Genomic DNA, 26372 nt, shown 5'->3' with positions numbered 1-26372 from the left:
CACTGCTGAGGGGAGCAGCGGGCGGCAGGAGAGGTCTGCGCGCCATGTGGGACCCTCCTCCGGGGGCCGGGGAGCAGCCGGGGATCGAACCGGACTCGCAGAGGCCGCGGGCAGTTTCGCAACCCAGCGCTCAACCGCTGCGCCACCGGGGAGGCCCCGGTCACACAAGTCTTAAGAAGACTGAAATCATATCAGGCATCCTTCCTGACCACAGTGGTATAAAACTATAATCAGTCACGAGAAGGAAACTGGAAAATTCACAAGTATGTGGGGACTAAACAACATGCTACTGAATAAGCATAATGTCAAACAAGAAACCAAAGGAAGAATTGAAAAATCTTGAAATAAATGAAAACAAATATACAACATACCAGAATTAATGGGATGAAGCATAAGCATGTCTCAGCAGGAAGTTTATAGAGAGAAATACCTACATTATGAAATAAAAATCTCAAGTAAACAATCTAAGTTTACCCTTTGATAATTACAAAGAGAATAAACTAAACCCAGTGTTAGTATAGGAAGGAAATAACATGGTTAGAATGGAAATAACTGAAATAGAGAATAAAAGACAATAGAAAATATAAATGAAACTAAGTAGTTTTTTTAAGATAAGGGAACTGACATTTAGTCAGCTTTGCCACAAAAGCAGAGGGGACTCAAATAAATAAAAGTGGAAATGAAAAAGAAGATATTAGAACTGGTACTACACAAATAGAAAGAATCATAAAAGATTGCTGTGAAAAATTACACACCACTAACTGGAAAACCTAGAAGAAATGGATACATTTCTAGAAATACAGCCTATGAAGATTGAATAGAGAAGAAATGAAGACTAAGAGTATCCATTTTCTAGTAAAGATATTGAGTAGTTAATAATCTCTTACAAAAGATGAGTTCAGGACAAGATGACTCCGTGGAGAATTCTGCCAAATGCTTAAAGAAGAATTGACATCAGTGGTTTTTAAACTATCACAAAATACAAGGTAACACTTCCAGACTCAAGATCATTACTCTGGTAACAAATCAAATAATGAAACCAGGAGAAAAGAAAATTATGTCAATATGCCTGATGAATATAGATGTGAGAATCCTCAAAAAGTATTAGCAAACTGAATTTAATAGTGCATTAAAAGATTAAAAGATCGGGCCTCCCCGGTGGCGCAGCAGTTGGGCGCTGGGTTGCGAAGCTGCCCGCAGCCTCTGCAGCGCCGGTTCGATCCCCGGCTGCTCCCCGGCCATCGGAGGAGGGTCCCACATGGCGCGCAAACCTCTCCTGCTGCCCGCTGCTCCCCTCAGCAGTGTACTTCGGGCCTTCTGCCTGGTCTGCTCCCTGCTCTGGCTCTGGTGAATTCTCTCACCCTCCCGCGCTTCTGACTGTACCCAGTGCATGTATAAACAAACAAAGAAACAAATAAATAATTAATTAAAAAAAAGATTAAAAGATCATGGCATTATATGCCATGATCGAGTGGAATTTATTCCAAGGATGCAAACATTATTCATTATCCAAAAATCATTATGACGTGCCAAAATAGCAAAATGCAGGGTAAAAATCATACGATGTTACTAGAGACAGAAAAAAGCATGTCACAAAATTCAACATCCATTTACAATAAAAGTCTCAAAAAGTGTGTCTAGAGTAAATATAGCTCAACACGATGACCATATATGAGAAGCCCATGACTAACATAATCAATGGTGAAAAAATGAAAACTTAATCTCTAAGCTCCAGTAAAAATGAAAGATGCGGGCCTCCCCGGTGGCGCAGCGGTTGAGCTCTGGGTTGTGAAGCTGCCCGCAGCCTCTGTAGCGCCGGTTCAATCCCCGGCTGCTCCCCGGCCACAGGAGGAGGGTCCCACATGGCACGCAGACCTCTCTGCCACCTGCTGCTCCCCTCAGCAGTGTACTTCGGTCCTTCTGCCTGCTCTGCTCCCTGCTCTGGCTCTGGTGAATTCTCTCACCCTCCCGCGCTTCTGACTGTACCCAGTGCTTGTATAAATAAATAAATAAATAAATAAATATTAAAAAAAAAATAAAATCTTTAAAAAAAATGAAAGATGCTCACTTTTCCTACATTTATGCAAAGTAGGACTGGAATTCCTACCTGAAGAGAATTTAGAAATTCAAGGTATCTAAATAAGAAAAGAAGTAAAACTCTGTTTGAAAGAATTCAACTCTACAAAAAAGCTGTTAGAATGATTAAACAAATATAAAGTTGTAGGATCGAGAAGAAACAAAATCAGTTGTGATTCTACACTAATAATACACTGTTAGAAAGCAATGTAGATATTATTCCATTTATAATTGCACAAAAAGAATAAAATTCCTAGAAATAAGTTTGCCAAAAAGGTAAAGGATTTCTATTCTGAAAAATATGGCACTGATGAAAAACATTGACGAAGAAGCAAATGAATGGAAAGACATCCCATGTTCATGAATTAGAAAGATTAATATTGATTCCCTCAAAAGGAGTTTTGTTGAATGATAATCTACCTCACTAAAGTAGAAATTTATGAATAGAGAAGTATGGGAACTGTGCATGTTGCTAATGTAATCAACATTGTACTTGATAGTTTTTGAGATACTAATTCTTAAATCTTATTTAGCAAAGAGAGAGTAGTGAAAGATAAAAATTCAAACAGATAAAAAATTGGGAGACTTCTATATCCTGAGTTTGTTCGATCATTGTATTCTCCTTACTGTATGAATGATGGTTATGCTTTTTATTAAAGGGTTCTGTCTCTGCCCTTGCCCCTCTTTAAAAATGAGAATTGTCTAACAGATGGAATGTGAATTTTAAAAGTCCCCTTGACGTTCCTCACATGTATTTTTTTATAGGGAAAATTTTCATTTGATTAGCTGTTGATTAATATTATTTCTTTGCTATGGAATATTCAAACAATAGGAGAAAATTTGAGAACAAGTTCCCGATATTCTTTAACGTTAAATACCTTTTCATAAATTTTGATGTCTCACTAAAAAGGGAGTCAGTGAGAACTATGTATTGTCATATACTTCAAGACCAAAAGAAAGACTGAACATCTTTTCAGACTTACAATTTGTCTTTTCATATGTCATCACTTCGAAAAGATTTCTTTGAACTAATACCTATTTCTTGTAAAGATTATATATGAGTTTAGAAGGTAGAAAGAGAAGTAGCTTGAAGTTAGATTTGACTTGTTAGTCCCCATTACACCTTTAATAAGCTGTATGACATTGGCAAGTCCATTTATCTCTCTGGGCATGAGATTGCTAGTTTGTAAAATGAAATATGTGCCTTCTGGTATTATATTTTATTATTCTGTCATATTAGTATCTGATTTTATGGCTATATTTTAATTTTGCTGAGTATATTTTGAGTTTCCACCCAAATTATAATCCATAGACTTATTCCTAGTCATGGGAATAAGGCATACTTTTTTAAAAAAAGATTTATTTATGCATGGGGTACAGGACAGAGGTGGGGGTGGTGAGAGGATTCACAAGAGACAGAGTGGGAAACAGAACAGGCAGATTTGACTGAAATACACTGCTGAGAGGAGTAGTGGGCAAGTCAGGAGAGATCTGCTGTGCCATGTGGATAGCTCCCTGGCAGGCTGGGGATTGAACTCATGCTGCAGCAGCTGCAGATAACTTCATAGGTTGCGTCTTAACCCCTTGCACCACCAGGGGTTAAGATTTTAGATGACTATGCATTGCTAGAATTTATTGCTTGCTATTTGTTTATAACTAAATATTTCTTTATGGAATGTTGAGTATGCCATGTTATGTGATCATTAAACAGGATTTTGACATTTATTCTTTGAGAAAATAAAGTTAAAATCTTGATCTTTGTGTCTAATATATAAATTCCTCCATTAGGAATTTCAGGGAACCATATTTACTTAAATTATGAATTGGTAAATTTAACGTCTATGTTCTTATAATTAACCAAATAATATTAATGGACTTGTTTAGTCTAAAAATGATTTGTGTTATCCTTTATATATATAAAACATAAATATTATGTAAGTATATATATATTTTACCAATATTAAACAGCAAATGGAAAGGAATATTCAAAAGAGAGTTCATTGACTATATGGCTTACAGAATAATGTTCTTAAACTTATGTGAACCTAATTTTTAGTATTTTGAGATATGCTCCAAAAATCATTGTCCAGTTTCTCACCATGATGATGAAGCATGGTTACTTTGACAAATTTGAAATCATTAATGATCACAGAGATGATGAGAGAATTGTTGTGAACCCCATAGGCAGATTAAGCAAATGTGGAGTGTAAATAAAATGTCTCCATCGATCCCATCCCCACAATATTAGTCCAGAGCAGTGATTCTAAGAGCATGGTTTCTGGACCAGTAATATTAGTATCACTTAGGAACTTGTTAGAAGTGTATGTTTTTGTGAAACTGTTTTACACCTAGAGACTTTGGAGGTGAGACACAGATCTGTTTTTACAAGACCTGCATGAATTTAATGCACACTTGAGTTTGAGATTCATGGGTCAAGAGTAGAAATTCCTAACTTGTGAGAATAAACCATAGGTATACTGAATATTTTCTAAGGGCTATGTAGCACCGCTGGCTTCTAGCAGCCTTGTCCATTTCTAATCTTTATGAAATATGAACATGAATGAATTAGTTGGTTATCAACTAGAATAAACCATTTATGAAATAAGAGTTATATTTACCTTACCTTTAAGGATATACTATATTTGAACATACATATATCAAATTCACATTTTGAGCCCTAAAATAGATTACCACAGCCTTTCCCATAGAACACTAGGTCTTCTAGAAATTCTGTAATAAACAGGACTCATTAGTCTAATATGTTTGAGAATCACTTTATAATGTCTCCCATTCACTTGGCATTGAACAAGCAATATTTGCTCATCAAAGTCTGAGAAATTCTGCAGTAAGTAAACCTTTTAAACTTGGCTTTAAATTATTGCTTCCAAAATTATTTGATTGGGACTTTTTTTCCCCTGAATCTTATCTGCTATCTTCCAGCAGGAAATACTTTGGAAGATGTTGCCTTAAGAGTATATTTTTTAAAAAAAAATTACGAACTATGTGACACTTAAAAATAAGAAACTTTCTGGGTGAATATATAGCAACGCTAAAATGGAATTTGTCCTACTTTTGGAATATTGTAGCGTCCAGTAGATATTGAATGAGAAAATAGGTGGGATTTTTTTTTTTTTTTTTTTTTGGTTAAAGGTAAACTCAATTCCATACTGAAAACTAGTGGCCTGATTTGTCTGAAGTATTGTTATCCTAAGATACATACTTCTCATATAGTTTTTTTTTTTTTTAAAGATTGATTTATTTATTTATACAAGCACTGGGTACAGTCAGAAGCACGGGAGGGTGAGAGAATTCATCAGAGCCAGAGCAGGGAGCAGAGCAGGCAGAAGGACCAAAGTACACTGCTGAGGGGAGCAGCGGGTGGCAGGAGAGGTCTGCGGGACCCTCCTCCTGTGGCCAGGGAGCAGCTGGGAATCGAACTGGCGCTGCAGAGGCTGCGGGCAGCTTCGCAACCCAGCATTCAACTGCTGTGCCACCGGGGAGGCCCTCATTCAGTTTTTCCAGACCAATGCAAGGATAAACTAGGTTTTATTATGTGGCTATGTCAATATGATTAATAGATTACTTGACAAGAAATGGTTCTTTTTAGGGAGAATTGTAGACCTTACAGAATTCTGCAACTACTTTATTTCCAATATTGGGAAATTTTAAAGTCCTTAAATTACTTAACTGAGAGAACTCTAAATAATGATACCCTGTATGAAAGAACTTAAATTTCAAAAAAGGAAATGTAGAACTGGAATTTTTTTACTTGCATAATTCCTTTTTTAACTGAGAGTTTAAAAGAAATTTTGTAAGAAAAGTTTGAGTGTGAAACAATTTCTTTTTTAACTGAGAGTTTAAAAGAAATTTTGTAAGAAAAGTTTGAGTGTGAAACAATTTTATTGGAAATGAACTGAGCACAGTATTTGCTGTATCAAGTTTTTTTCAGGGTAGAAGGTACTAGACTCAAGCATCAGGAGTACAACAAAGATGAGATAAAAGTGTTCAACATAAGTGTTAGAATAAACTTCCTAAAAGTTATGCCTGTCTGCTACATGGTGTTATTGCATAAAATTAATAATTTAGTAATTTTTAGCATTTGTGTCTCAGGATATGTTTGAAGGGCAATATATTCTGGGGCAGAATGATTTTGTGAGTACTAATTTATCCCATATTTTTCAGGCACAGAGATTATAAGCTACACTGACAGTAGGCTACATAGATGCTGATTATCCCACTAAAAGATGTAGTCCATAATAGTCCATAGTAATAATAGAAAAAAATCAATAAATCAGTAAGTTGGGGCATGTGTTTATGACGTGCATGAGAGTTAAGGTGACCTTGCAAGTCAATTTGCGACAATTAAGTAAACAACATTTATGGGAAATTTGTATCATTAGTGGGACCTTTTAGAACCATGGAATAGTCTTATGTTAGAGGGCTTGCACATGTTGTTTAGTGAGATAAAAATATGTGAAAATGTATTATAAAATATTAAATTTCAAAGAATTACTATGGTATAACATCTTGCATCATAACTGATATTTTTAATTTTCTGCTTATTTTTTAATCTCACACTTTTTCAATATGTGAGACTGTCATAAAACACAAACCAAATAAAGCTAATATCATTACATAACTATTGCACAAAAGATATTCTGCAGCTACAGAGAAGAGAGTCCCTTACATGACAAATTATTTATAGAAAATTCTGATCAAAAACATGATTTACTGCCATTTGGAAAGAAACCCTATTTTACCTAACAGCTTGGGAATTTAAAAGTCTTCTTTATCATAGTAGCACATTTTGCTTTGAGTAAAGTAATATGAATTTTCTTAAACTTGGTACATGGTATTCTTATGGGAGAACTTTTGGAAGTAAGAACATCTTATGATTTATAGCACATTTTCAAAATAAAAGTCACTTTTCTGTAATAAAAAGTGATTTAAAATGATTTTTACTTAAAACTGATTTATATTATAATGGATCTTTTTCTTATTAATAACTTTAATTTGATGAATGTTTAATTAAAGAATAGCTCACAAATGAACAAATGCATTCTGTTTTGTGTTTTTGTTAAAATAGGTTAATGGCCATTTATTTGAAATGATTATTTACTCAAGCTGACTTCTAATAGTACTCTAGGGCATTTATCACAATCTCATAAGAATGTGGATAACTTTGTCTCTTTCAGGAATTTTAGTCATTCTTTTGTCATTTCAAATTTGTTAGTAATCCATGAAGAACATAATTCATTAAGTGTGGAAATCTTTGGTAAATTCATATTCATCACATTTTTATTATTTCTAAGGATTCCAGAAACCACCCAATCTAATTTTAGCTTTTGCTTTGTAACATAATGAAAAATTTTCAAGAGCATATGGACTTTATCACACATATAAAAAATAGATAGTTCCCTTTAGATATGTACATTCCATGGACACCTAACACTTGGTTATTATTTCACTGTACTGAAAGCTAAACAGCCGCCAAAGGACATAGAAAATACAATTCTTTGCCTCTGTGAATAAGGGAAAAAGACTTCCCTTGGTAAAATACTCAGAAAACTGTTCCAAGAATATTTATTTCTGCATGCATGCACTAAACAAATACTTAAGTATCAACTATGTGCCAAACTCTTGTTTTAGGGACTGAGAAATTACCAGTGAATAAAACAGATAGAAGTCCTGTTCTTCGTGTATAAGTAAAATGAGTATGTTGCATGGTAACAGATACCACAGAGAGAAAATTAAAGCAAGGAAAGTTGATAGGGAGTGTTAGGGCATTGCAATTTTAAGTAGTATGTTAGAAAAGATTTAACAGAGAAGTTACTGTTACGGAGACCTAATGGATATGAGGGTATTAGTCATTAAGATATCTGTAGGAAGACTATGCAGGCCAAGAAATGACAAATGTTTAAAATCTTTACCTGGGAAGGTGCCCAACATTTTTATGGATCAGCAAACAAGCAAAGTGGGGCAAAAGAAAAGAGGAGACTTGGAGGGAGGCCTTTGAAATATCCAGATAAGCAATGCTGGGTGCTGATAGTATTATGGTAGCAGTGGAGGTGGTGAGAAATCAGCATTTGCTGATCGTTTGGATATGGGCTACGGAATAGAGGAGTCAGGATTTTTGACTTGCAAAGTGTAAAGACAGAATTTCCATTAACTGAGATAGGATGTGGTGTGGAGTTTGGGGAGAAAGATTAGACTTACTTTTTGGATATTTTTAAGATACTTGTTATTCATTAAATGGAGATGTCAAGCAGGATATTGGATATGACATTTCATGGAGAGGTTTGGCAGAGAGATAGTGAAGCATGGTAACCTAAGTAGCCTGGCAGTCTTAGTAGCAGCCTTTTGCTCAGTTCCTGGTATGCAACTTAGTCCCTGGTATGAATCTTGCTTCATGTTAGACCATGTACCACCATGAGGCAGAATGGACGGGGGGGGGGGGGGGCTCATGACTACTGACCTTTTACTCATTCCTTGGTATGCAACTGTACGACTCACCTCTTGGTATGTAGCCACGTCATATCTGACCACGTGCAGCTGCCAGTTCAAACCCGGATCCTTGTAGAAACTGAAAGTGTATATATAAGCCCCGACTTCCTGCAGACTGGGTTCAGCCTTTGGATAAGAATCCGTTGAGTCAGCACTGGTGCAATAAACCTGCTTCTTGTTAGCCATGGTGTCTAAATTTCCTTTGTGCCAAATAACATTTCTGTAAGCAATTGTGATATATTTGTGAATCATTCTTGGAGTTAAGAATAAGAGAAAAATCAGTAAAGGAAAGACTTTAGAGAGAAAGATCAATTTTAAGCTGGATCTTTGATTAACAGAAAAGAAACAATAGGGGATTCTAGTTAGGGAAGATATCCCAGAAATTTAGAATATCATCTGGAAATAAATCTGAATGCTTTACTATTTTTGTCCTTTTTTAAAATTTTTATTTTTTTTAAAGATTTATTTATGTGTATAAGAACTGGGGTACAGGCCAGAGGTGTGGAGGGTGAGAGGATTCACCAGAGAAAGAGAGGGGGACAGAACAGGCAGATTGACTGAAGTACACTGCTGAGGGGAGCAGCAGGTGAGTCAGGAGAAGTCTGCTGCGCCATGTGGGTAGCTCCCTGGCTGGGGATCGAACTCTTGTGACTGCAGAGAGCTTCATAGGTTACGTCTTAACCCCTTGTGCCACCAGGGAGGCGCTGCCCTTTTTTTAAATTGAAAACTTCTGTAGTGCATCATATATAGTGTTTTGAAAAAGGTGTACAGGAAATATTTATTGACTTCTATTGTATGAATATGTTTTTCAAAGTTTACTTCATTAATCAATATTAGTCACTGAAATTTACAAGTTTCTTAATTCTAGATTTTTTATTTTGCTAAAATATACATGACTTGTGATTTGCCATTTTAACCAAGTGTGCAGTTCGTGGCATAAAGTACATTTTGAAACTTAGTTTTGTGTGTGTAAAATACTGTCTCCAAAATGTCAACATTGCTGCTTATGAACAAAAGGAATTTAGAGTAGGTTGGATTTTTATTCTTTTTTTTTAAAGATTTATTTATTTATACAAGAACCAGGGTACAGGCCAGATTCACAGGAGAGTGAGAGGATTCACCAGAGACAGAGCAGGGAACAGGACAGGCAGACTGACGAAATACACTGCTGAGGGGAGCAGCAGGCACGACAGGAGAGATCTGCCTCGCCATGTGGGACCCTCGCCAGCTGGCCGGGATTGAACTGGCATTGCAGAGACTGCGGACAGCTTTATAGCACGGCGCTCAACCACCTGCACCACCAGGGGAGACCTGGATTTTTATTCTAAGAACATTTTAGAATCATAAAGAATTTTCACTTTTGTTTGAAAGATTAGGGCAAGCAGTAAACAAAAATGATAATTAGTGCCTTCTAAAACAGAATTTTTTCTTCTCTTGAAAATTGAGTTTCCATTTGAGATATCATTTTTAATTATTTAGGTAATTATTTAAAATAGCTGTTTACCTTTGGTTTACTTTTGATTATCTTTAATTGCCATACACAGAAACTAAATATTCAAATCAGGTTGTGGTACATGTAGCTTAAGGAAGGAGTTTTTATTTTATTTTTAATTTTTTATTTATTTATTTTTTAATTAAGAATTTTATTTTTTTATATTTTTTTAATTAATAAATTTTATTTTTATATTCCCCATACAATTGCAATCCCCCCATTCTGACCCCAATCCCTCCCCTCCCGCCCCCCACCCCCCCAAAAGTGTCTCTGGTTCATAGTTTTTGTTGATTTTGATTTTCACTTTCTTATAGTTATTCATTTTCCTGGTCCCTTATTTAAGTATTCTAGATTCCTGCTATGAGTGAGACCATCCGGTATTTTTCTTTTTCTTTTTGGCTTATTTCACTGAGCATGATCCCTTCCAGCGCCATCCATGTTGCTGCAAATTGCATGTGTTTATCTTTTTTGAATGCTGAGTAATATTCCATGGTATATATGTACCACATCTTCTTGATCCAGTCATCTATTTTTGGGCATTTGGGCTGTTTCCAAAGCTTAGCTATTGTAAATAGTGCTGCTATAAACATAGGGGTGCAGGTGTTCTTTGGAATTGATGTTTCTGTGTCCTTTGGGTAAATACCTAGGAGTGGAATTGCTGGATCCTGTGGAAGCTCTATGTTTAGTAGGTCCAGAAATCTCCACACAGCTCTCCATAGTGGTTGGACCAGTTTGCACTCCCACCAACAGTGCAGAAGAGTTCCTTTTTCTCCAGAACCTCGCCAACATTTGTTGTTGCTAGTTTTTTTAATATGTGCCATTCTCACTGGTGTAAGATGGTATCTCATGGTAGTTTTGATTTGCATTTCCCTGATTGCAAGTGATGTTGAACATTTTTTCATATGCCTGTTGGCCATTCGCATTTCCTCTTCAGAGAAGTTTCTTTATAGCTCTTCTGCCCATTTTTTGACTGGATTATTTTCTTTGTTGTTGTTGAGTCTCATCAGCTCTTTGCAGATTTTTGTGATCAGTCCTTTGTCACTAGTGTTGTGTGCAAAAATGTTCTCCCAGTTGGTGGGGCTTCTCTTTGTTTTTGTTATTGTCTCTTTTGCTGTGCAGAAGCTCTTTAATTTGATGTAGTCCCAGCTGTTGATCTTTGCCTTCACTATCACTGCTTTGGGTGATGTGTCTGTAAAGATGTCTTTGATATGCAAATCACGTAGTGTTTCGCCTATATTTCCTTCTATGTATTTTATGGTTTCAGGTCTTATGTCTAGTTCTTTAATCCATTTTGAGTTGATTTTTGTATATGGTGTGAGGTAGTGGTCAAGCTTCATTCTTTTGCATGTAGCGACCCAGTTTTCCCAGCACTATTTATTGAACAAACTTTCTTTGCTCCAATGCATAGTCTTTGCTCCTTTGTCAAATATTAGTTGACCATAAATCTGTGGGTTTATTTCTGGATTTTCTATTCGATTCCATTGGTCTGTATGTCTGTTCTTGTTCCAATACCATGCAGTTTTGATGATTATGGCTTTGTAGTAGAGTTTGAAGTCTGGGAGTGTGATGCCTCCATTCCCTTCTTTTTTTTTCAGGAGAGCTTTGGCTATTCGGGGTTTTTTGTGATTCCATATGAATTTCATCAATAATTGTTCTATTTCTTTGAAGAATGACATTGAAATTTTGATTGGAATAGCATTGAATCTGTATATTGCTTTTGGTAGGATGGCCATTTTAATAATGTTTATTCTCCCAATCCATGAGCAGGGGATGTTTTTCCATTTCTTTGTGTCTTCTTCTATTTCTTTTAACAGTGTTTTATAGTTTTCTTTGTATAGGTCCTTTACCTCTTTTGTTAGATTTATTCCCAAATATTTGATTTTTTTTTGTTTCGATAATAAAAGGGATGGTTTTTTGATTTCTTCTTCTTCAGATTTATTGTTTGTATATAGGAAGGCTACTGACTTTTGCGTGTTGATTTTGTATCCTGCCACTTTACTGAACTGATTGATGTGTTGAATTAGTTTTTCTGTGGAGTTTTTGGGGTTCTCTATGTATATTATCATATCATCTGCAAATAGTGATAGTTTGACTTCTTCTTTTCCTATTTGGATTCCTTGGATGTCTTTCTCTTGTCTTATTGCTCTGGCTAGGACTTCCAGTATTATATTGAAAAGCAGTGGTGAAAGTGGACATCCTTGTCTTGTTCCAGATCTTAATGGAATTGCTTTCAGCTTTTCACCATTGAGAATGATACTGGTTGTTGGCTTGTCATATATGGCCTTTATGATGTTGAGGTTCGTTCCTTGTATCCCAAGAATTTCAAGGGCTTTTATCATGAATGGGTGTTGCACTTTGTCGAAAGCTTTTTCAGCATCTATTGATATTATCATATGGTTTTTATATTTCTTTTTGTTGATGTGTTGGATAACGTTGATTGATTTTCGGATGTTAAACCATCCTTGTGTCCCTGGAATGAATCCTACTTGGTCGTGGTGAATTACCTTATGGATACACTGTTGGATTCTGATAGCTAAAATTTTATTGAGGATTTTTGCATCAGTGTTCATTAGGGAGATTGGCCCATAGTTTTCTTTTTTTATGTTGTCCTTGTTCGGTTTTGGTATTAGTGTAATGTTGGCTTCATAGAACGTGTTAGGTATTATACCTTCCTTCTCAATTTTTTGGAAGAGTTTGTGAAGGATAGGCACCAGTTTGTCTCTGAGTGTTTGGTAGAATTCATTTGTAAATCCATCAGGTCCTGGGCTTTTGTTTTTGGGGAGGTTTTTGATTACCATTTCAATTTCGCTAATTGTAATTGGTCTGTTTAGGTGTTCTATTTCTTCTTTATCTAGCTTTGGGTGATTGTAGAGTTGTAGGAATTTGTCCATCTCCTCTAGATTGTTGAACTTGTTTCCATATAACTGTTCATAGTAGTTATTAATTATTCTTTTGATTTCTGCTGTGTCCGTTGTGATTTCTCCTCTTTCATTTATTATCCTATTTATTTGTGCTTTCTCCCTTTTTGCCCTTGTGAGCCTGGGTAGGGGTTTATCTATTTTATATATTTTTTCGAAGAACCAGCTCTTGGTTTCATTGATCTTTTGGATTGTTTTTTTAGTTTCGATTTCATTTATTTCTGCTTTGGTTTTTATGATTTCTTTTCTTCTACTGGTTTTGGGGTTTTTTTGTTGTTCTTTTTCTAGATCTTTGAGCTTCGAGATTAGGTTGTTTCTTTGAGTTCTTTCTTGTTTCTTGATGTGAGCATCTATTGCTATATATTTTCCTCTTATTACTGCTTTTGCTGCATCCCATACATTTAGGAAATTGGTGTCCTCCTTGTCATTCAATTCAAAGAATTTTTTAATTTCTTCTTTTATCTCCTCGTTAGTCCAGTGGACTTCCAGTCATGTGGGTTTCAATCTCCACGAGGTAGCAGAGTACCTTGCCTTCTTTTTATGGTTTATTTCTAGTTTGATGCCTTCATGGTCAGAAAAGATGGTTGGTATGATTTCAATCTTGGTGTATCTGTTGATGTTTGTCTTGTGCCCCAGTATATGATTGATCCTAGAGAATGATCCGTGTGTGCTTGAGAAAAATGTATACTCAGATTTTTTTGGGTTTAGTGTTCTATATATGTCTGTTAAGCCCAAGCACTCTAGATCCTTATTTAGAGCTTTAGTGTCTTTACTTATTTTTTGTCTCGTTGATCTATCCATTGTTGATAGTGGTGTGTTGAAGTCTCCCACTACGTATGTGTTTTCTCTGATGTCTGTTTTCAGAGATGCCAATAGTTGTCTGATATATTTTGGTGCTCCTTCGTTTGGTGAATATATGTTAATGAGGGTTATTTCTTCTTGAAGTATTGTCCCCTTGATCATAATGTAATGACCACTGGGGTCTCTTTTTATCTTTTTAAGTTTGAAATCTGTTTTATCTGATATGAGTATAGCTGTTCCTGCCTTCTTTTTTGGTCCATTTGCTTGTAGAATTGTTTTCCATCCTTTAACTTTGAGTCTATTTTTATCTTTTGCAGCTAAATGTGTTTCCTGGAGACAGCAAAAGGTTGGGTTTTGTTTCTTAATCCAGCCTGCAACTCTGTGTCTTTTTATTGGAGAGTTTAGTCCATTTACATTTAGAGTTAGTATTGATATGTTAGCATCTGTATTTGCCATTGTGTTTGTCTTTCCTTTGATTTTATTTATTTATTCTTTTAATAACTTTCTTTGGCCTTCTTTTGTTGTTATTCGTCCCTCTGAGGTTCTGGCTTTAGGACTCCTTGTAGTATTTTTTGGAGTGGGGGTTTAGTTGTAATGAAATTCCGGAGTTTCTGTTTGTCTGGGAAGGTCCATATTCTTTCTTCAAAGAGGAAGGAGAGCTTTGCGGGATAGAGTATTCTTGGTTGGCATCTGTTTTCTTGGAGTCTGTTGACTATGTCCCTCCACTCTCTCCTTGCCCGTAGTGTTTCTTCAGAGAAGTCTGATGTCAGTCTGATTGGTTTCCCTTTGAATGTTATCTGTTTCTTCCCTCTTGTTAGTTTCATTATTTTTTCCTTGTCTTGGATTCTTGGGAGCTTTACTATTATGTGTCTTGCTGTATTTTTCCTTTTGTCATGGAAGTTTGGTGTTCTTCTTGCTTCTTGTATATCAATTTTCAGATCCTTCTTCGCATTTGGGAAGTTCTCTTCAATTATATCCATGAATATTTTCTCTGTTCCTACATCTCTCTCCTCTCCTTCTGGGATTCCTATAACTCTTATATTTCCTTTCCTCATGGAGTCAGATAGTTCCCGAAGTCTTTCTTCGGTCTTTTTCCTTCGTACTTCTCCTTCCTTTTCTGTTTTAGTTCTTTTTATTTCTGTGTCTTCAAGAGTACTTATTCGTTCTTCCATTTCATCTATTCTGCTTTCATTGCTTTTCCCAGAATTCTTTAGTTCCTCCATTAATTCTTTGATCTCCTGCATTTCTTTTACTTCCCTCTTTAGGGACTCAATTTCATTCTTCTGGTCATTATTTTCCCCTTATCATTGTTTTCCTTTATGACTTCTGTCAGTTTTTTAATCACAGCAATTTTAAATTCTCTATCTGGAAGGCTCAGAAGTTCTTCCAAGTTACTGTCGTTGCAATCTGGTAGATGGTTTTCTTTTTGCGGTGTGCTTTTTTGCTGAGGAGTTGCTGGTTGCATGTGGGTTTTCTACTCCCTACTGCCTGTTTTCTAATTTGCCGTATTCCTTGTGACACTGTGTTGCTGGTACTGGCCGGCATCTTGGGCGACCTTCCCAGTTCACCACTGGCTCCTCTGGGGAACTTCTGCTGGGTTCACAAGTCTCCAGCAAAGAAAGGTCCCTGCTCTGTCTCCTCGGTGAGTCTTCTGCTGGGTTCACACAGTCTCCAGCAAGAAAGGTCCCTGCTGCAAAATGCCGGTGCCGGGGACGCGCTTCCCTGCACGCCCGGTCTGCCCCAGAGGAGGGTGCTGCTCCCCTCTGGGCTGGAACTGCAGGCTAGAAGGTGCCCAGCATGGGCAAGCCTCCCAGCTTACCTCTGTCTCCTCGGTGAGCCTTCTGCTGGGTTCACACATTCTCCAGCAAGAAAGGTCCCTGCTGCAAAATGGCGATGTGGGAACGCGCTCCCCTGCACCAAGGAAGGAGTTTTTAAAAAATGAAATAAGTATGCTGTGATTCATAATTTCTTTGTTTATTTACTTCTTAGACTCCTCTGAAAGTATGTTCCTTTATTTTTTAATTATAAATTATATTTAAAATTATATTATCTAATTAATTTTGGATGCCAAATTATATGAACAAATATATTCATATATATGTGTGTAAAAATTTCATGATATTTTCTTCATGTTTGTCTCTTGTGAGTTATAAACGTAGAAAATTCAGTCTGTTGATTATACTTTCTCTTTTTCTAGGGCACAAAGAAGGAAGAGTTTGAAAGTGAAGTGGAAGTGTCTGGTTTAATTCAGCCCGCAGAAGTGTTTGCTCCCAAAAGCCTGGTTTTGGTATCCAGATTAGATTATCCAGAAATTTTTAGGGTAAAGAACTCATTGTTGATTATTATTGATTTGAATTATTATTTAAATCTCTTGGGTGAACCATGGTTCACTGTATTTAAAATATCTTTAAGTGGATTTAGGAATTCACCAATGAAATTAAATTACTGGAAACAGAAGAAATGTATTGATGTTGGATGATATAAGTTCCTTGTTATGTGACTATTTTGTTTGCAGAGTCAAAACTTTTATATTTGAGTTTATTCTGTAATGTTAAAAGAATAAACTCTGAAAGCTGAATATTAAAACAAAAAAAATTACAGGTTGTGAGCATATTGTTTATAGTCTTCACTCATTCACTACTGCATATAAAATGCCAGAAATGAGTGTTATTCACTTGCCTTATTTAGAGGTCTGACACTCAACAACCCTCTCACGAAGATGTATCATCCTCCTTTCAATTTTTTCATTGTAATGGTGTTGTATTGCCTTTCCTGACTTGGGTCAAAGTCCACCAGTTCCCATCAGTCTCTTCTGATTTCTTCCTCTCAGGTAGGAGTTTTTCTAGCAAAGAGAGCTTTTCAGAAAAGAGAAAGGCATTTTCAGAAAAGTTTACCTTAAATTCAGTGGTCAGACAACCATTTTCAAGCAGTCTACAATAAATTGGCATCACTTCATTTAGCACAAGCTTCACATCTCCATGCTTGACAGTCAGTCCTGAATGAGAGGTGATTGCTGTGATTTGGTTGTCATGAATACTGACCATACAGTGCTTTAGCCAGTTGTATGTCTATGTACATGAAGGTCTTCTTCCTGCCTAGTAAAAAAAGCATAGTCCTGATCTAAAACAATGATAATATGGCTCAAATCCTGGCTCTTGGTCTTCTTCATCATGGAATGTAATTTTCTGGCCATCTTTTCATGCCTATGTCCATTGTAGCTTTTACATCTATCTGTAGAATTGATCTGCTTCCCTTGGCCCCAGAATTCCTATACACATACAGAATTTACTGAACCTTTCCAGGTTCTCTCTAATGAATACTTGCTTGCATTTCAGTACCTCAGCAATTGGGATAGCATTCTGCTGCTCTTTTCCTACCATATCAACCTTTACTTTGCCATAAATCACATTTTTTCAGAACTAGCTTTCTTGTTGCACCATTAAAGAAATCTTCTAGTGTTCCTGAGTTGATGCACAATGTTTTTACCTCTTTGTTTTTCCTGCATCCTTCCTTCTCCTCTAAAAACCATATCAGAGATGTCCAAATAGGGAGCCAGAATTGCCACCTGCCTCATCTTCCATAATTACCTGTTATCCTTTGTCATATAATTCCTTTTTCTTTGCCCAAGAGACTACTTCATAAGCTTGAGAAATCTGTTTAGATTTCTCTCCTTCATTTGGAATCTTATAAGGGTAGTACTTGAAGCCAGTTTCTTTAAGTCGTCATCAAATCTTCCTGGGTGGTATTGGGTTTGATCAGCCTCTAAAATATCATAGTAAATGGTTTTGTGCACTGTGATCTACAACTTGACAAACAACTGGTAAATGGACTTGAGCTGGTGTCAGGGAACTGGAAGATGCTGGTTGCTGTGTACAGGTCTGGCAGCTGGCACTCCTCCATCTCTACTGAGCATTCTGGAGAGTTCTCTAATATGACTGTTTAACTTCAAAGGATGTATTGTTTTAAAATAGGTTTTATGTTTACTGATTCTAAAATTTATGAATCCTAAAGAAAACATTTGGTTACTTACAGAAAAATTTAAATACATTAGTAATGTAGTGACTTTGTCCATGTTTATTCACCTTAATTTGAGGAGTCCAGTTAAAGTAAATAGGGTGGATATTTGAGATTTTAAGTAATTCTGACAACATAGCTTTAACATATTGACTTCATGATATTTTCTTTTTTTTTAGATATTCAGTATTTTCAAATGTAAAGGAAAAATTTAATTTTGTTATAAATATATTTCGGCATTGAAAGAATAGGGCTTATTTTTCTTATTCCAGTTGTTAACTTTAGTAATAGTGATGTGCCCCACCATCCAAAATCATGGTTCTTCTTTGGGAAGAATAAACTATACCTTAAAATTTCTCAAATATATGGGAATTTAATACATAATTTATGGGGAAAATTTCCATATGCTATTCTAGAAAAATGAGATAATAAATATTCTAGAAAAATTGATTCAATGTCAAGATTTTTAATGAATGAATAACTTCTAGCATACTAGTTTTTCATTGTCACAAATTTCAGTAAACTGACTCATAAAGATTGTATTTTGTACTCCATTTTACCACCTACCTTCTTCTGAACTTAAATGTTAGTTGTATCTATCTTTTGCTATTCTTTGTAATTCATGTTAAATTTTTCCTTAGAATAAAAGCCTAAGTTTATAAGAACCTCTAAACAAGGTAAAATAGCTAACTTTTCATCTTAAAATTCGTAGTTTTCTAAAGTAAATTGAGACAAAAATAATTTTAAGCCCTACAGATTTTCTAGTGCGGTTATATAAGTGCAAACACCTGTTTCACAAATTACAGATTTATGCTTTTTATAAATTCATCTCAAAAGCTCATTTGGAGCTTCTGGTTCCAGAGGAAAATTTAATAAACTTAATAACATTTGCTGCTTAAAATTTATTCCATGGTCACTGTAGAATATACTTTACTTGGTTCAAAGAGAAATTTTCCTAGCAGCAGATGTCATAGCAATTTATTTATAGTGCTTACTTTTTCCATAAAATAACTACATGCATCTTTCTCTTTGCAGGCTTGCCTTGGTTTGATCTATACTGTATATGTGGATAGTCTGAATGTTTCCTTAGAAAGTCTCATTGCAAACTTGTGTGCATGCCTAGTCCCAGCCGCTGGAGGATCTCAGGTAAACAGAACAAAAAAGGAACTAGAGAGGTTCTGTTCCTCTTCTCTTTTCCAGTTAATTTAGAAAAGGGAAAAAAGAATTCTTTAAATATTTTCATTTTAAAATGGAACTAGCTTGCTTAAGCATTGTCCCTATGGTCTGCTTTCCAGAGACTCAAAATTCCATTCTTTGTTTAGGTCATGAGGTTAATTTTAACATAGGGTTCACCTTTCACATAGCATGATTAGAAGTCATATTTTGTGTAACTTGAACTCCAGTTTACATTTTTAAGTTGAACTTTTAAGATGTGTACTTTCTATGTTTCTTGCTTCTCTATAGAGTTACAGTTCATTTTATTAAATTAAATCAAAAAGTTTTTGAATGATAAAAATTAGGAGATAACATTAAGAAAACTCAGCACAATTCTTTGTAACATTATAACTACTTATTAATAGATTCATTTATTTATTCATTTCCCTGGATAATAGCTCATATAATGTCCCTAAAGCCATTTTATGTAGTTTGTTAAACTTCAGTAGAATAGGAGACTTTAAACTTTGAAAAAAGGCTTATTTTCCTTATTTCAGTTTGCTATTTTTAGTAATAATAATGTTGACTATTGTCTTCTTTGCAAAGTATAAACTTTCCCAAAGATTTGTCATAGTTTGAGCCTCAGATGAAGACATTAAATGCCTTCACTGAAATAAAACTTACTCAGAGTGATCACACATTTGTTTATCTTACATATGCCATGAGATTTTCACATTTGTTTCTGAATTAGAAAATAAAAATCTGTGACCTAATATTTCTAGGGTACCATACTGTGAAGGGAAAAAAAAGATTCTTTATGCCCTAAAATAGATCACTTATTTTGCTTTATTCTTAAATAATATTGGGGAAAATGCCAGCCCTATTTGCATTTCTTATCTTCAGTTTGACAAAAATGTTACTTACAGTGGAGTTGGCATTCTTATTCCTTGCCCTTGGCCACCTTTTTTTTTTTTTTTTTTTTTTAGTTACTCGTTAAATCTGACTTGTTTTCATCATGTTGGCTCCACTCCTTTTGCCCTATACTCCAAGAGCAGAATAGAAAATGCAAGCTAGGTCACAGTTAGATCTAAACTTTAAAGCAGTGGTTTTATGGAGCCTTTGTTATAATGGAATTTTTGTTGACTTTATCTTATTTATTGACTTACTATATTTTAAACTTTTTTATTGTGACTCCTAGAAATTTTAAAATTACGCGTGTGGCTCAAATTACATTTTATCCCATATTTTAGTGATGTATAATTGGCATAGAAATACTGATTTTATTGTTTTTTAGTTAAGTATCTTGTCAGTGATTTTTGTATCATTACTAAATTTTCTCAATTACTGAATTTTCTTTTGTCATATTTAGTTGGACACAAGTTACCTGAATATTTGGACTACTTTGCATTTGTTCATTTGCTCTTAGGTGGTCATCATCTGCTCTAAATTTGAAGTTCAAAGGGATTTTTTTTTTTAATCAAAAGAAAATGTCTGAGAAGAAATCATTTGTGTGTTTGTTTTTCCCTATCTGCAGAAACTGTTTTCCTTGGGTGCGGGAGATAGACAGCTTATCCAGACTCCTTTGCATGACAGTCTTCCTGTCACAGGCACTAGTGTGGCTCTCCTGTTCCAGCAGTTGGGTATGTTCTTTATCATTTTCAAAGTCCTTTTGTGGAAGCCTACCAAAAATATTATTTTAAGCCCACTTCATTTGACACGAATCACGAAAATATAAAGCAAACCATTAAATATCTGACCTGTAGAATATGTAGTTATGTGTGTCCCAGTCTTAATAACTAACGTTCATTTCTTTCTTTCTTTTTTTTTTTTTTTAACTTTTAACCTAGACCTTGGACTTATTTAGGCCTTTAGAAAGTAGGCATATTTTCTTTATGGTTTAAAAGATGAATAAATAGTATATTTTTCCTTTTCCTTAGATGTATTGCTTTTGTAGAAATTTTATCTGATGGAAGCTCAAATTCCTTTTCTTCTCATTCTGCTCTCTGTCAGGACTTTATCACCAATTTTCTAGCAGTGACTAGAATGAATTAAGGGAGTATACTTGAAAGTGCCTTTTGCACTTTAACTTGTACTTCATTTAAGGAGTAATATAACTAAAAGTGAGGATGTTGCAGTACATGGTTGATTTCCTATTTATTTTGTGTCTTATTAATGCAAGCCTGCTTCTAAGTGTCCCACTCTCCTTGATTCAGTCTTTGTCATTGTTCTCCATTGTGTTTGTCTTTATCTTTTTTCTGGTTCCATGGAGGCTTTTCTTTCCCTTCTTTGGGGTTTATATTCTGCATCTCTATGAAATTCTTTGTTCCTTGCACAAAATTCTACCTTCTATCCCTCCTATCTCATGCTGAATTTTGCACTTTGCTCAGCTCTGTAATTTATCACCCTTTTTTAATTAGTGGCCATCCTTATCTTTCTGCTATGACTTCAATCAGTTAAATATAGAGAACCTTAAAAGAGATTAAAGTAAATATTAGTAGAATTTTCTAGTATCCTAATAAAGATTAATGGTGATACCAAAACCACAGTAGTAGTTCTGCCCCATTAGATCTGTCTCCTCTTGGGAGTTAAAACTAAATATTTACATGTTACTTCTTCTCTTTCCTCTTGAAAGTTTGTGCTTACTGTGTCATCTCACAATTAAATCCTAATTTAATTAAGATTATTTTCTTTAATGTGTAGAAATCTCTCCCTGGTGGCACTTCTCCAAAGGACATCTTGTTAATTAAATTCTCCCTTCACAGAAGTTTAAAAATAATTTTAGGGGGTTCATGTACTACCTGGAGCCTGTTCATGATCCCTATTAACCATGATTTAATTTATTTTAGCCAAGCACAACCTGACTTTTTTACTTTTAGAATGTTTTGTATACCTCTAAAGGGTCAATTGAACCACAGGTTTACCATGAAGAAGAAGAATACAAGGATATGATACAAATAAATTATTTTGCATACCCAAATGCTATCATTTATCTTACAGTATGAGTGCTCTATAAACCTATCATGCTGTTGAGTTTTCACAACAAGTGGAGGAGGAGGAGGGAAGAAATTGTTACTACAGCTAGTGTTCTAGACTAGGAATATTAAACATCTTAAATGCATGACTTATATGCTTCAGAGTAACTTTTTCCTCAAATACCAGTAGCACTTCCACTGAGAAAAACTGCTATAAATAAGGTTTAAGCTTATAAAACCTGAACCTCTTTAGTGATGGTGCATCATGTAGTTCAGATTGACCTTCCTAACCAAGACAAAGGCTCTATAAATGTCCATATAAGCAACATCTGCTTGAGAGCAATAGAGGCAGTAAAGAATTATCAAGCCATAGTCCAAAAGAATAAGAAAAGTGAAACAGACATTTAGGACCAGTTTTTCCCAGAGGATATGTTGATTTTGGAAAAAGTAACAGAACAAAAATGATGTATCATGCTCCTTTTCTTTATACAACAAAGCAGTAGGAATCAAAGCAGTATGGTACTAGACTAAAAATAGACACAGATACCAGTGAAACAGAATTAACAGCTCAGAAACAAAACCACACACATATGGCTAACTAATTTATAGCAAAGGAGTCGAGAGCATACAATAAAGCAAGCAAACGTTCTTCAATAAATGGTGTTGGAAAAACTGAACAACCACATGCAAAAGAATGATACTACATTGCTATTTAACACTATACACAAAATTAATTAAAAGTGGATTAAACTTGAATGTAAAACCTGAAACCAGAAAATACACAGAAGAAAACATAGGTGATATGGTCCTTGACATTGATCTTAGAGATGTCTTGGGAGACTTGACTCCAACAGCAAAAAAACAGTAAAAATAAACAAATGGGGCTACATCAAACTAAAAAGTTCTGCAGAGTGAAAGAAATTATCAAAATTGAGAGACATGCTATTGAATGGGAGAAGTTATTTTATAAATCATGCATCTGATGAGCAATTAGTATACAAAATACACAAAAACATAACATTCAGTTACAACAAACTCAGTTAAAATGGAATATTTGATTAGAAAAATACATAGAGATAGCCAACAGCCACATGAAAATATGTTCATCATCTGTTTTGTTAAGGAAATGCAAATCATTACCACAGTGAGACATCACCTCATACATGTGAACTATGGATAGTAATCATTATCCAAATGAGAAGAAACAAAAAGTGCTGAAGAGAATGTAGAGAGAAGAGAATCCTTGTACACTGTTGGAGGAAATATAAATTGGTATAGTCATCGTGAAAAACAATATGGAGATTCCTCAAGAACTTTTAAAAATTTTCATATAATCAAGTTACCCCACTTCTGGGATTAGCAGATGTACCCATTAGCAGATGATTGGATGAAGAAGATGTAGTATAATACACACAGTAGACTGCTATTCAGTTATTTACACACACACACACACACACACATTTATGAAGAGCCCGCCTTTACAACTTTGATGGATGTGCAAGGTATAATGCTTAATGGAGTAAGTCAGCTCGAGAAAGTCCAAATACCATATGATTTCATGCATATGTAGTGCATAAAGAAACAAAACAAATGATGTACTAAATAAAATTGTACACCGTAAGACTAAGTAAATTTTTACCAGTTGGGAAGTGAGTATAGTGGATGAAAGGTGTCAACTGTATGGTGAAGGAAAGAAGTAGACTTTTTTTTTAAGATTTATTTTTATTTATTCAAGAACTGGGGCACAGATCAGAGGCACGGGAGGGAGAGAGAATTCACCAGAGACAGAGTGGGGAGCAGAATAGGCAGATGGACCGAGGATACCACTGAGGGGAGCAGGCCCACACCATGTGGGCCTCTCCCTGGCCAGCCGGGAATCGAACTGGTGCTGCAGAGGCTGCGGACAGCCCCACAGCACGGCCCTCAACCTGCTGCGCCACCGGGGAGGCCCAGAAGTAGACTTTTAGTAGGGATTTTAATGAAATATATACAGATGTTGATTTATAATGATATATACCTGAAACCTATATAATGTTATAAAGCAATGCTACTTCAATTTTAAAAATCTTTAAATCATGAAAAAATCATTGGTTGAAACTCAGTAAAATTTTTTAAATCCATAAAAAATAATATTGAAATTGTAACCTTAGAAATGATAGGAAATCATTTTGTTAACTTAAAAACATCAATAAAAGGAATCAGGCATTGATTCTGCCTTACCTATCTGAATTTACAGTACTGGGATTTGTCTCTTTAAATGTATTCTATCAATAAATGAAGAAGAAATATAGAAAGGGAACATTATTTTTATAATCTTCTATGAATGAAGAGGTAAGCATATACAACTGTTTTCACAGGAAGAAAAACAAGCAGGTATTATGTGCCTAACCTTTCCAAATACTACCTGTAGTTTTGCCAGAGGGATTAAATCTTAATCTGATTGCAGGAAATACAGAAGTTATGGGAACTGATTGAACTGCTCCAAGAAAGTACAAATGTCAAAATCTAGACTCTAAGAAGCTCTATTGAGCAAACATTCCAGAATTTATTCTTTAACAAATAAATTATAAGGAAAGGAAAAGAATGGAAGAACCTCTAGATTAAAAGAGATTTAAAAGACTTCTCATTCTAATAGGGTGATAATAAACTGTTGTATCTTGGAAGTGGATATTTGGGTGGTAAAATTGCCAATAGAAGAAATCAGGAAAATGGTTAATAGAAAAGTCAAAATAATGGTTACTTGAAGCAGTAGAGAGTTGGTTGTGATTGGGGTCACATAGAAGGGACTTCTAAGAATAGCAGCAAGATTCTCTTTCTTGTCTAGGCGGCGTTTTTAAGGTAATTCATTCAGTTGTGCATTTGATTTGTGTGATTTTCTGTATTTGTGTCTTATCTTACAATTAAAGTAGTTCTCAAAACTTGTAAAACTATTTAACTCTATGCATGCATTATTATTATTTTTTAATACAGAACTGGAAAAAGTTAGACTTTATCCTTCTCATATAACAAAAAAATGTAGAGTTAGGCAACTCAAGATTGATACATTGATTTCTCAGATGTCTTCAGGGATGGTATGGTAATTCTGCCCTCTTGCTTTTTCTGTGTTTTTTTTTTGTTTTTTTTGTTTGTTTTTTTAATAATAGGGAGTGTTCCCTTACTAGACGGAGGTTCAAGAACTGCCTTGTCTTAATTCTCTGTCCTCTGCATCTGGCACTGTGCCTTCAGCACAAAAGGTGTCAGGGTTTGTTGACTAAATCAAAGAATGTACTAGCCATGAAGAAAATGCCAGTCATATCTCATTAGATCTTCTGTGTGTAGATGAAGTATGCCAGAACACCTGATGACTACTCATTTGAAGATCAGATTTCATTATTTTATTCTGTAGTATTCTGAGCTTTAATTACTTCATGGTTATATATTAAAATTTGCTTTTCCAGGGAAAGAATAAGGAAAAGAAAGGAAAGAGAAAGAAAGATGCTTCTAAAACATTGCTGGATTGTGGGTGATTTAGTGGTGGGTACCCTACAGCGGTGATTTCTGATGGAGAGAATCCTAATGTTACCACAATTTTAAATAAATAAACAAGTAATCTACCCTGCCTATAAAATAAATGAAAGAACTAAGTGGAAAACCAGGAGAACATAATTTAATGTAAACAAACATACAATTGTAGTTGGAATCCTAATGAAAAATAATAATAAAATAAATTACACAGTGCTGGGTGCATAATTGGTTTTTCCAGACAGTAGAGTGCTGATAATTCTATCTAAAAGCCTGTTCTTTCAACCAGTCATTTGGGTCGGACTGTTGTTAAAGGCCAATATTAAACCATTATCTATAATCAGAGTTCGCTAACTGGGTTGGGGGTAGGGTAGTGCTATTGAATTTTAAATGCATGGACAGGAAGCAGGTAAGACTACAAGGTTCTTTTGTAGCATTGACTAGTTTTCCTGTGAGAGGTCAAAATGTAATGATAGTATTTCCTTGGTTCTTCTCTCCAAGGATTTTTATGATAATGAGTTTGTTTTTCAGTTTGAGAGTTATCTGTTTGCCTGAAATAATTAGTGGACTTCTGCTAACTCCCACTTCATTTCCCGTAATTTCTTGTTAATCATCTGTATCTCTTGCATCTTTTTTGTTTATTTCTTTTTGCAGCTATTTTGAAACATCTTTTTTTGCCTGAAGATTTCTATTTTAAGTGCATAAAACTGTATTCTTATTTTTTATGTTAATAAGATTGTATTCACAGGAACTGGTTTTTATAGTCCCTGTGATATTTTCCTCTAACTCAGTGCTTTTTGATTTGGGTGCCCCACCTTCATCAACTAATTTTGTGAAATTCTCAGGGAATCTTTTGTCATATTTGTTTACCTATAATTTGGAATATAACTGTAAACATACTAGTTCTAGAGTACTTATTCCCCAGGTTGTACAATGTAC

General features: G+C 35.1%; 1 protein-coding gene across 7 annotated transcripts in view; it reads left to right on the top strand.

Moving 5' to 3' along the window:
* The window catches only part of SBF2 (SET binding factor 2), a gene marked incomplete at both ends in the record, with an annotated part of 316628 nt that overhangs the window by 124557 nt on the left and 165699 nt on the right, over positions 1–26372 (top strand). For all 7 annotated transcript variants that reach the window (XM_084251933.1, XM_084251932.1, XM_084251930.1 and 4 more), the window contains 3 exons: positions 15989–16111; positions 18841–18951; positions 20495–20600. In XM_084251933.1, coding sequence (XP_084108059.1) covers positions 15989–16111; positions 18841–18951; positions 20495–20600 — 340 coding nt within the window. The remainder of the gene's footprint in view (positions 1–15988; positions 16112–18840; positions 18952–20494; positions 20601–26372) is intronic.

Source organism: Talpa europaea (genome assembly GCF_964194135.1).
Source record: "Talpa europaea genome assembly, chromosome: 1".
Taxonomy (NCBI): Eukaryota; Metazoa; Chordata; class Mammalia; order Eulipotyphla; family Talpidae; genus Talpa; species Talpa europaea.
Note: the sequence above shows the minus strand (reverse complement) of the source record. Positions and strands in the feature narration are given on the sequence as shown.